General features: G+C 37.9%; 1 protein-coding gene across 2 annotated transcripts in view; it reads left to right on the top strand.

The window, feature by feature from the left end:
- The window catches only part of ttk (TTK protein kinase), a 62,009-nt gene that overhangs the window by 17,478 nt on the left and 31,925 nt on the right, over positions 1-12,606 (top strand). Inside the window, exons 2-3 of one of the 2 annotated variants that reach the window (XM_062981398.1) lie at positions 4,595-4,653; positions 9,229-9,366. In XM_062981398.1, coding sequence (XP_062837468.1) covers positions 9,231-9,366 — 136 coding nt within the window. In that variant the 5' untranslated portion in view covers positions 4,595-4,653; positions 9,229-9,230. The remainder of the gene's footprint in view (positions 1-4,594; positions 4,654-9,228; positions 9,367-12,606) is intronic. The other variant, XM_003215693.4, reaches the window with a different exon arrangement.

Here is a 12,606-nt window from a genome sequence, read left to right as displayed (position 1 = left end):
TTTCTAATATTCCTTATTAACAATTCCAAAGCAAAGATAAATAGAAGAGGAGAGAGTGGGCAGCCCTGTCTTGTTCCTTTCTGAATTTCAAAATTTTTGGATTCCAAAGAATTTATTTTTATTTTAGCTTCTTGTTGGTCGTAAATTTGATTGATCGCGTTTGTAAATTTGTATCCCATGTCCAACTCCTTTATCAGTAATTTGATAAGGTCCCAATTTAAATTATCAAAAGCTTTTTCCATGTCCACCGCCAGTAATGCCAATTCTTCCTTTTTGGTGCCCTCATAATGTTCAATTATATTTATGATTTCCCTCACATTATCTCTCATATGTCTTCTGGGCAGGAATCCCGTTTGATCTTCTCCTATCCAATCGGCCAAGAATTCCTTCAATCTTTCTGCTAATATGTTTGTAAAAATTTTGTAGTCCGAATTTAATAGGGATATGGGTCTATAATTTTTCACAAGTCTTGGATCTTGCCCATCTTTGGGTATCACCGTTATCGTGGCATAACGCCACGTATCTGGCACCTTTTTATTATCTAAGATCTCATTCATTATTTTTTTTAAGTGTGGAGTCAATTCTTCCGCAAATGTCTTATAATACAACCCATTTAGTCCATCCGGACCGGGTGCCTTATTACTCTCCATATTGTTGATTGCTCTTTGGATTTCTTTTTCCGTTATATCTTTGTTTAGAAATTCCCTCTGCTTTTCCGTTATTTTGTGTAATTTTTGAATGCTGAGGAATTCCCCTATCTTGTCCTTTCTGATATTATCTTTTGAATATAATTTACTATAGAATTTGTTAAACTGGTCTGCTATCTCCTGCTCTGTTGTATATCTTATCCCGTCCGAATTTATTTCTGTTATCGTTCTGGCCTTCTTTTCTTTTCTAATCTTCCAGGCAAGCCATTTTCCCGGTTTATTGGCGTTTTGGAAGTGTTGTTGTTTAAGGAATTTTAGTTTATTAGCCATCTCTTCTAGATCTAATGAAGTCATTTGTTTCCTCAGATTTTCCAGATCTTGTTTTGCCCTATTATCGTTCGGATCCTGTTTCAATTTGCTTTCATTCCGTTTAATTTCTTCTTTTAGGTTTGCTCTAATCCTATTCTTATTTTTATTTTTCTGGGCATTTTGCTGAATAAAATGTCCACGCATGAATGCTTTGCTCGCATCCCAGATTATTTGTTGGTAAACCTCAGTCGAATTGTTTAAATCGAAATATTCTTGGAGAATTTTTTTGTTTTTTGTAATATCTCCTTCTGATTTGATAAGATTCCCGTTTAATCTCCAATTATAGTTCATTTGTTTCCTATTAATAATGAATTCTAATGGGCAGTGGTCTGAAATATATCGGGGTAAGATGTTAATTTTTGACACTTTGGGAATCATTGGGGTGGTCATCCAGACCATATCTATCCTCGTCCAGATATTATGTCTATTGGAGAAATAAGTGAAGTCCCTTCGCTCATCATGATGGGCCCTCCAGGTGTCTATTAAATCCCAGTCCTGTAGTACCTTTACAAATTTCGTTGGTAATTGACCTGATCTTGTTCTTCCCTTTTTTGCTTTGTTGTTTAATCCACCTCCCCTTTTATCTAACTCTGGATCGATTATTCCATTGAAGTCTCCCAATAGTATCAATTCATCAAAATCTTGTTCATCTATTTTCTTTTTTAAATTTTCTATGAATAATGTTTTTGGGCCGTTCGGAGCGTAGATATTGCAAATTAGAATCGTCTGATTATCTGTCCTAATCTTTGCACCCACCCATCTGCCGTCTTCGTCCTTAAACGCTAATTCCGGGTTCAGTTTCTCACTTATGTACAACACGACCCCCCCTTTTTTTTTCACTGGCTGTTGATGAAAATACCACCCCTAAACCCTTATGGGATAATAATGCATCATGTCTGTGGCAGATGTGTGTTTCTTGAAGGGCTATTAAATCAAATCTCAACTTTTTTAAGTGGTTGAATAATCTATTTCTTTTATTAGGGGAATTTAGTCCGTTGATGTTGTTTGAGTGACATTTTATTTCCATATTCTTGTCTTAGTCTTCTTTTGCTTCCTTTTCCTCTAAATCTATCAGATTCGGTTGTGGAGTGGGTTTGATAGCATGGGTCTCTGGGGAAATGGCTCTAGCTCTTTTCTTATTTCTTTCCAGTTCTTCTTCTAGCGGGCTAGTCTTGGGATTTGGTTTAGTTTTTTCTTTCATTAGAAGTTTGTAGAAATCCTTCGCTTTATCCTCTGATGTAATCCAGTGTTGCTCTTGTTTGTAGGTGGCCATTATTCCTTCTCTTCTTTCCCATCTAAATCTAATGTTTCTTTTCTTTAGTTCTTCTGTGAGGAAGAGATATTTCTTCCTTCTCTGCATAGTACTTGACGGATGTTCCCTAAGGATTGATACCTTTAAACCTTTAAATCTGATAGTATTTTTTTTGCTTAATCTCAAAACTTCCTCTCTAGTTTTCTTTCTCTCGAAATGGACCACCACGTCTCTTGCCACTTTGTTTTGCTTTGAGAAGTTTGTTGTCACTCTAAAAGCTTTTTCTATACTCTCTTCCATTTCTTCATCTTGTATTTGTAGCAGGTCCGCTAGGATTTGCGTTACTATCTGTTTTACGTTCTCTCTTGGCTCTTCTACTATATTTCTTATTCTTACTTGAAATTCTAATTCTTTCCTTTCTAATCTTTCTTGCCTTTCTTCTAATTTTGCGTTTCTCAATTCCAACTTTTCTAATTTTGTTTTGAAACTATCTTGTGTTTTTTCCAATTTTTTATTATCTTCCTTTATATCTTTAATATCCTCCTGCAGGCCTTTCATTTCTTTTTTAATATCTGTGAATTCATCAGTTAGGTCCTTTCTCATAGTTGTCAGCTGGTCCTGAAACGTTTTTTGACTCTCTGCAATTCTATGGAGTTCTCTCATAATGTCTTTCAGGTTCACCTCCTCCGAGAATGATCCTTTTCTTGCGGGGACTTTCCTGTCTTCTGTCTTCATTTTTGGAGTAGTCATCTTCCTATGAATTTATTTCTGTATTACTTGTTCTTGGGTTCCCTAGAATTAGCGGGGTAATTCAGATAAATAGATATTAACAATATTTCATAACAATATCATTTGGTTTTGACCTAATCTGTTGGGGGAGTGGATGATATACTTGAGAGCGTTCTCGTGCTTCCTAACTTGAGCTAATGGCGCTTACTACAGTTAGTAGGAGGTTTCTCGCTGTCTCCCTCCCCTACTCTTTAACCTCCCCTTTCCTTTTCCTTTCTTTTTCCCTTCTCTTTTCCTTTCTTTACCCCTCTCTTTTTTTTTCCTTTTTCCAAATGTGAATTCTGTTATCCCCCCTCTGTTTCTTAATTCCCTATTTCCGTGACTCTGAAGTGGCTCTGAAGTCTCTTTCCCCCTACCGTCGTTCAACTTAAGTTAAGTCCTCGTCTTTCCTTCCTCTCTCTCTTATTCGTCTACTACTTGTCCTCTTTTCCCGTTCCTCTCTCCGCCCGTCTGCTTCTCGTCCTCGTCCTCGTCCCTCCCTCGGTGACTCGCCCGTTTCACGACCTGGATCACGACCTGGTTCGCGGCCACCTTGCCTCTCTCCTTCCTCCGTCTGCTTCTCGTCCTCGTCAGCGCCGCCTTCCTTTCTTTTCTCCTCTCCTCCACTCCTCCCAGGCCTTTTGTTCCTCCGTCTGCTTCTCGTCCTCGTCACTCTCCGCGTTCGACTCCTCCTCTCATCTCACCGCGGCTCCTCGCACACTGCCCGGGCCCTGGTTGTTCTGCCCGCTGCCGTTGAGTTACTTCTCCTCCTCCTTTCCCGCGTCTTCCGTTTCGCGGCTTTGCCACCCCACTTTCCTATTTTCTCTACTCTCCTAATACTCTATGGTGCACTTCCTCCGGAGTCCTTCTTGGCCTCTCTTCTATTCTCTCCGTCCCTCCTTCCGCTGGGTTGTTGTTGTTGTTGTTGTTGTTGTGTGTGCCTTCAAGTCATTTCAGACTTTGGGCGAGCCTAAGTCTAAAATTTATTTATTTATTTATTATTTACTGCATTTATTTACTACATTTGTATCACACCCTTCTCACCCCAAAGGGGACTCAGAGTGGCTTACAAATTATATGTACATACAATATATTATATTATTAGCATAGCACAATATTAGCATTGTATATTACTATATTGAACTATACCACTATACTGTAATATTATTAGTAATATTATATGTAATATAGAATATATAATTAATATTATTATATGGTATTATTATTAGTGTTATATTGTATTACATTATAATATTATTATCAATATTATATGTATATACAATATATTATATTATAAAACTGAGGGCGGGGGCCAGGTAAATGACCTCGGAGGGCCGCATCCGGCCCCCAGGCCTTAGTTTGGGGACCCCTGTGCTAGACCTTTTTGTTCGTCTGTTTTTAGTTTGTCATGTTCCTTGTTTCTACACTTGGCCCTCCACATTTGTGAGTTTGACTTTTGCAGATTTGGTTATTCACGGATTTTAGTAAAATATTGACAATAGAACTACACTGGCTTGCCTACAGATTCTTAAAGAAACATCTCTCTTGGAATTTCTAGGTCCTCTGGTGCAGTTCTGGTGTATGTCTCTAGAAATTTCTAGATAAATGTTTTTTCAGGTAATTATTTAAAAAATGTGTGGTTTTTTACTTGTGGGGGAAGGGGCAAAATAAGTTTTTCTGCAATATCTATTCTCCTTCAAAAATCCTTTAATGTTATCGTTATCCAAATCTTTAACTGCTTCTCTGACTTCCTGTTCCCTTTATTTTTAAATAACTTATTGTAATCTTTAATACTGTTATTAACAGCTAATAATTTTTTACCCAACATATTCTGCTGGCATTTCTTTTTTGTGCAAATTTGTGTCCTTTCAAATTTATTCCATTTGGGCAAGGCTTTCGTTTGACAGAAGCCTTCATATTTCTTAAAGCTTCAATCAAACAGCTTGTTAGCAGCTACAAATATAAATTTATGCTGCAGTGTATCTGATGCAGGATCAGTTATTGTTTTTGTTGCACCATAGTAACCATTCTGTAATAAAAATCGGGAGTGTTGTTGGAATACTTGTCAAATTACATCTAAAAAGCACTTGCTTGGTTCCAAACTTTTGCATTTGTTCCAGAGGCTTGTGTTGCTTGAAATTGCGGAAATAGTTTTTTAAAAAATCCAGTGCAGTTAAGGGAACAAACTGAGCAAAACCCTTGCTTGCCTATGAGAGAAGTTGTGTACATTTTGAAATTGTAATTGCAAACAGCTAAGTCTTTCCTTCGCCCCCACATGAGTGAAATTCCGGGCATTGATTCTAGGTGTTATTATAACAATATGCTACTTAATTCTCCTTATGTGAGAGTGTGGGAAACACTTTAATGGTACAAGTAAATCTGTAAGTAGGTGGATTAATTTGAAAGGATTATTTAAAATTGTTGCATTTGACTGTGATGGTTAATGTGGAAGCTTACCTCCAATAGTTCTATTTCAAACAACAGTGGAGATGCTCTTTATAGGATTGTGGCAGGCTATATTATTTTCCGCAAGTTATAAGTACTTCCTTGGTCAGTTTGTTAAATTCCTTCCTTACTGCCTTTAGAAAAATAATTTTTCGCTAAATTCCAGCATTCAAGACAGGGATAAAAATTACCTTTTGATGTCTCAGGGGATCTGGTTAGTAACATATTATCTAATGCAGACTATTCAGCTTGTGAATCACTAAGCTAAACTTAGTGAAAATGGAACTTTATACAGTAAACCTATTGCCTAGAATTGGAAATCCTGAAGAAGATTGTTGAGCACATGCCAAGATGCCAGAATTAATGAATTAATGTTTTGGCCTTGAACTCCCAGAAATCCCAGACTGTTTACCAGCTTTTAGGATTTCTGGGATTTGAAGGCCAAAACATCTGGGAACACAGGTTGAGAACCAATGAGCTAGGTGGATAGCAGGTTGCCAATTACAGTTGTCTTTCTAAAACAATCTACCACACTCATAATTTTTACAGCCCATTACTACTTAGTCTGTTTTCAGTGCATGGTCTGAGTTTTATATTGAATAGGTGCAATGATATCCTAAAATTTTGCTCTCTAGTCTGGGATCTCAGCTAATTGTAAGTTTAAAACTGCTTTAGTCATTTTCTGTTAATAAAAGTTACATGGAAGCACGTTGCTGATATTTATTTGAATTCCTATGTATAAATATATTCCACATTTACCTTTTGTTCCCATTCAACATGAACCATTATCCCTTACATGGAAGAGCATGTAAGTTTCATTATGTATCTATATAATGTAGTAAGTTAAGAATCTAATCAAACACTGACATTTGAAAAATGACTAAATGGGACCTAAAACCATCCACAATAAAATATCAGCATGAACCAGCAGATTTCTCCAAAACTGACTATGTATCTTAGGGTTCCAGAAACCTGTCCAGGCTTTTCAGTCTTGTGGCGAAGCTCTTTTTTGTCTCACCACTTTGAATTCTCTCTGCCAGGAGGAAGTTGGCAAGTGAAATCGTTGTTCTGACAAGGTTTTAGAATTTGATTGCTAGCAGTCTTCATAAATGAATAAATAATAGAACAGTCAGAAGTATTACTATGACAACTTCATAGTGGCTTTTCTGTTGGGGAGTAAGTAATATGCCTATGTCTTGTCTGATAACAGCAAAAGGCATTATATGTTTCAGGAGGCAATTGGTATCTGGATATATGTTTCACTATCCCCATTGCCAGTTGGAGAACTATAAACCTAAAGAGTAACTGTTCCACTCCGTAACAGTTCCTAATTTGTGAGTCATACAAATAAATGTATCGCCATATTGCAGTAATGCAAAAAGATTCAAGAGGGGGGACATGTTTCAGTTTGTAATTTATGTTATACCCCTCATTCATTACAACTCAAGATGATTTACAGTACTTTGATTTCCTACCCAGACTAGATCCATTCAGGTACTAACCAGATTGAGATATGTTAAATTAAGCTAGTTTACTCTACCAGTATCTTTGGGTATTAATCTTGAATTTCTTGGGTTTCATTTTTTGTTTTCTAAGGGAAAAAAGAAAAGTAAGAAAAGGTAAGCTGAATTTCTAAACCAAAAACACCAACTCCAAAATAACAACAAAAAAAGTTTACTTTGTTGAACATCAATTTGCAAATACATGTTATAGTATTGTTACTGTATTCAGATTCTCATATTTTCATTAGTTTTGATTTCGGTTAGCAATGAAGTTATAACCTTGCATTTTTCCGAATGTTTTCCTTAACAATTCTGTCAACTGTACAATAAGTGTACAACAGGAGACCAATCCTCTTAGCCATTCAAAACTGGGTATGGTGAGATTTTCTGAATTAAGCTATTTCTCTAGCTTTGTCTCAGACACACCCTTTTATATAAAAAAAAACTCTGAATATAATGAGCGCCTGCCCTTAAGGATATGCCTGGCTATAAATTACAAGCACACCCCACATGAAGCATATTATCATATACTCACAAGATTTGCTAGAGAAGCTATTTATTTACCGAACTGAAGGAGATCTTTGCTTACTTTGCTGTTAAACCAGAAGCTGGAACCAATGCACACTGTACATTAAAATCTTGCACTTTGGAAATTATCTTCCTGCTAACCTAGACTTACTTGAAGAAAAAACCTGAATGCAAACTATATTGATTTTTTTTCATTCTGACTGAAATGAAATAAACAGATAAACATTTAACTATAATGCAATTTCAAAGCTCAAAAACAATGCCATACAATCTATGTATGAGTGAATTCAGTTTTGCTGATTCTGGCTGTATTCCTGTGTGGCCTGCAGGCCCAAAGCACCCATGACTTGCAGTGGAGTGCCAAGCAGAGCACAGCGCAGCGCGCCTCTTACTAGGCACTCAGCACTTGGCTGCAAGCCCTGGCAGTCGCGGGCTCTTTGGGCCTGCAGGCCACACACACACTCAAAGAGCCCATGACTGTCAGAGCTTGCAGCCGAGTGCCAAGTGCCTAATAAGAGGTGCTCTGCGCTCTGCTCGGCGCTTGGCAGTCACGTGCGCTTTAGGCCTGCAGGCCACACACACACTCTTTTAAAGAGCCTCTTTCCAAGTTACTGTGTTTTGAAAAGTAAACGGACAGGGGGGGGGGGCTTGCTATAATGGAGCCTGAAGAAGACCCAAGGGTTGCAAACACAGATTCAATAAGCCACAAACTGCGTTTTGCCTATCCGGATCCAGAGAAGGGTTTATCCCACCAACCCTAACAACTCAAATGAATGCTAGAGTGAAATGGTGAGACCCTCTAGTCTTAAAACTGAGGGGAAGGGGAGCGTGGGAAGCCCTTCTATGTTGTCCAATGGGCCAAAAAAATTTCGTTCATTCGGACGAAAGAATGAAACGGCTCATTTGGAAAGGCCCTGTTTTTGGAAGCAGCACTTGAAAACGAAAATGGGAATGAAACAAAAAGAAACGGATAGTGATTCTACACAAAAGCAGAAGACTAGTTTGTATACTGTTTTTATTCCTAGAGGCTCAGATTACAATGATTTGAGGGTAGACTGGGGAAAGACAAATGTGGTAACTCTTTACGGTGACTTTATACTGTTTCAACAGTTTGCGATTGTTGTAACCTCTGTTCTCATTTCCATATGTCATAAAAAAATGGCTAGCTTGCTGTTTTGCCAGTTAGCTGGCTTATGCATGCATGTGCTATTGGATTATACCTTCAGAAAAGTCGCTTAACTGGCTTTGTGGGAATGGACCGAGTATTGCATTTAATTTTTAAAAATAAGTGCCGGTTTTTTGTGTAAAACAATATTTTTAAATTAAAATTAAATACTTAAATAATTAAAAATAATTAAAATAATTAAAATAATAAAATAATTAAAACTTAATACTTTAAAGGAAATACCTACAGATTTCGTTATTTCTCCATTTGTGTGGGTCAGTGTAATTAGACACATTAAACCAGCAAAACTCAGTTTTGATCTGAACTGCATAAAGGTAGCTCTGGCATTAAGAGTTGGAAAAATGGTATGAAGAAACTGTTCTTCTTTCTCAGTCTGTAATTGCAAATTAATGATATTTGTTTTTAAAAATTATTTTTATTGGATGCAGTATAATAAATATTGAGTAACATATAACACAAACAAATATTAAACTAAAGACTACAAACTAAAAAATAGCAATTTTATACTTAATCTTGACTTTTTTTTTATAGACATGCAGGAAGAAGATATAAATGGAAAAGGTCTGTTTGTCGCTTCTATTATGAGTAGAGTAAGAGACTTAAAAAGCAAATATAAAAACGAGGACAATATTACAGATGAACTTAGTAAGATATCAGCTGATACAACAGGTAAATAGTTATATTCCGCTAAGTTATGGATCAGCTAAATAATGTAATTGCTTTCCGCAATAATTCATGTGTCGCTTTAAATGTTTAGCAATTGTCCAGTCATGATTTTTTTTGGTAGAGAAATACCTTAAATCGGCTAAAATTTCAATGGAAAAGTGTACCTTTACTCTTGTTTATTTTCTTAAATGAATAAACAGAATTGTATACCATCATATTTCTGATTATTTTGTATATTTGCCATTTATTTCCTAGGAAGTTTGTAGTTTTGGTATTGTGTCCTTTCCTCCCATTTAATAGTGAGAAATTAGTGATTTCTTTTGTCTTTTTGGTGTCTTTTTTATTCCCCAGCATTAGCTATGTAAGATCTGGCTGTGGTCTGATTGTGTCTTGTGGCTTTTATGTGACACTTCTGTTCCTGTAATCCTTCCACTGGATACTGCCTTAAATCAAAGACACTCTGAACTCACGCACTTCAGCCACACTATTATAGTATTCCTCAAAGGCATGTGTGTGTGATACAAGAATGTTTTATTCAACAGAATCTCAACATCAATTAAAAATTACTTGGTGTATAGACACTTATATGTTTTCTTCTTTGTCCAAATCCAAAGCAATGGACGAGCAGATTTTTTTGACTTTAGTATTTTGTTTTAATTAAGACCATGACAGAAAATCTCAATAATCGGCATGTGTCTGAATATACATATCTTCAAATAAGTACACAAGAATCTGAATAAAAGATGCTCAACATAAAAATCAAAGATATGTTGCAGTTGAGTTATTTAGAAGTCTAAATCTAAAAAATAAGCATTTTAAAAATGTGTTTAAGAAGTATTAGTTCAATGTTGTTAGCTTACCACATTTAGTATAGTCATGTGTGTGTTAATTTGTAATAGTTTTTTAGATTTTCCATTTCAATGTCTTTAGCTGGATACATCTTGGATTTCTCTCAGTGATTCAGGCTGTATTTTATATTTTACTAGCTTGGGGACCTGGCGGTGCCCAGGTTTTTTGAAAAAGGCATGAGTTGTCTTTGAATGTTATATATTCTCAGTTTGCAGTGAGTGAACTACAATTCCCAGAATTGTGGGTCAATCCTCCCCAAACCCTGCCAGTATTCAAAATTGGCCATTTTGGGTCTATGTACCAAGTGTGGTCCAGATGTGTTGGTCATCGCCTGGCTGCAGTGCTCTCTGGATGGGGGTGAACTACTACAAATCCCAGATTCCTGGGGCAATTGTCCCTAAACATCTGTCAGCATCCACAGCAGGCTATGTTGTGCCAAGTGTGGTCTCGATCCGTCATTGGCTGGGTTCAGTGGTCTTTGGATATAGGTGAACTACAACTCCCAAAGTCAAGGCTCATTCCTGCAAACCCCTGCAGTATGTTCAGTTGGTCATGAGGCTTCTCTGTGCAAAGTTTGTTCCTGGTCCATTGTCGGTGGGGGTCACTGTTTCTCTGGATGCAGGTGAACTATAAGTCCCTTTTCCCCAAACTTGTCCAATATGTTCTATTGGTTATGGGGGCTCTGTGTGCCAAGTTTAGTCCTGATCCATCATGGGTAGGGTTCAATTGCAGGTGAACTATACATCCCAGTACCTACTACTCCCAAATGTCCAGGCCAATTCCCCTCAAAACCCACTATATTCAAATCTGGGCATATCATGTATGCATGGCAAGTTTGGCCCAGACCCTTCTTTGTTTGGGTGCATAGCATTCTTGGTGTAGGTGAACTACAACTCCTCTAAATTCCCCAGTAGGAGTCAGAGTGCTTTGACTTGATGCAGGGTGAATGACAACTTCCAGCATGTGGAGTCAATCCCCCAAACTCCTCCGGGAAATTTAGTTGCTGCTCAGTTATACTCTGTTTGTTATGCAGACAGATGTGAAAGGGAAGGGCAGTAGGTGGGGTCATACAAATTCCACACCAATGGAGAACCCTGGGATGCCTGCCTGTGGTGGAGGACAATGCAAAATTTAGGATGAAATGGTCCCCAAATGAAAGCATGTCTTGGGTGGTGGGCCGTAGTGTTTGGGAAGGACATTGGCAGGGGTTGGGCTACATGTTCATGGAGCTCGCTGTAACTGCAATGTCAGTGGAAAGGAGTGACTTGGTGGCTCCTCAATACTGGGAAGTATAGCCTGTTGGTGGAGGCTGGAGGCTGTCTGTGTGAGCGGACACCCGTGCCACATACACACATATGTGTTTTCACTTTTAATATAGATATAGATATAGATAGATATGAACATTGTAGCAGGCATTGTTCATGTCTCTTGTGGTACAGATGATTCTTATAATTAACTAATTCTTACCAAATTAACAAAGTATTGAAACTTGCCACTTGGTAGCTGCAAGATTTTTGATGTCCAAGAATAAATAAACATTTAGCCTTTAAATTGTAACCTGCACATACTGTACAGTGGGGGGAAAAGTATTTAGTCAGATACCAATTGTACAAGTTCTCCCACTTAAAAAGATGAGAGAGGCCTGTAATTGACATCATAGGTAGACCTCAACTATGAGAGACAACATGAGAAAACACATCCAGAAAATCACATTGTCTGATTTTTCACGAATTTATTTGCAAATTATGGTGGAAAATAAGTATTTGGACACCAACAAACAAGCAAGATTTCTGGGTCTCAAAGACCTGTAACTTCTTCTTGTATTAATGGCACCTATTTGAACTTGTTATCAGTCTAAAAGACACCTGTCCACAACCTCAAGCAGTCACACTCCAAACTCCACTATGGTGAACACCAAAGAGCTGTTGTAGGACACCAGAAACAAAATTGTAGCCCTGCACCAGACTGGGAAGACTGAATCTACAATAGTTAAGCAGTTTAGTGTGAAGAAATCAATGGTGGGAGCAATAATTAAAAAATGGAAGCGATACAAGACCACTGATAATCTCCCTTGATCTGGGGCTCCACGCAAGATCTCACCCCGTGGGGTCAAAATGATCACAAGAACAGTGAGCAAAAATCCCAGAACCACTCGGGGGAACCTAGTGAGTGACCTGCAGAGAGCTGGGACCAACATCACAAAGGCTACCATCAGTAACACACTACACCGCCAGGGACTCAGATCCTGCCGTGCTAGGCGTGTCTCCCTGCTTAAGCCAGTACAGGGAGGAGGGAGCAAGCTTGTTTTCTGCTGCCCTGCAGACTAGGACACTGAACAATGGCTACAAACTACAAGAAAGGAGATTCCACTTGAACATCAGGAAGAACTTCCTC

This window comes from Anolis carolinensis, chromosome 1 (assembly GCF_035594765.1).
Source record: "Anolis carolinensis isolate JA03-04 chromosome 1, rAnoCar3.1.pri, whole genome shotgun sequence".
NCBI classification, from domain to species: domain Eukaryota; kingdom Metazoa; phylum Chordata; class Lepidosauria; order Squamata; family Dactyloidae; genus Anolis; species Anolis carolinensis.
Note: the sequence above shows the minus strand (reverse complement) of the source record. Positions and strands in the feature narration are given on the sequence as shown.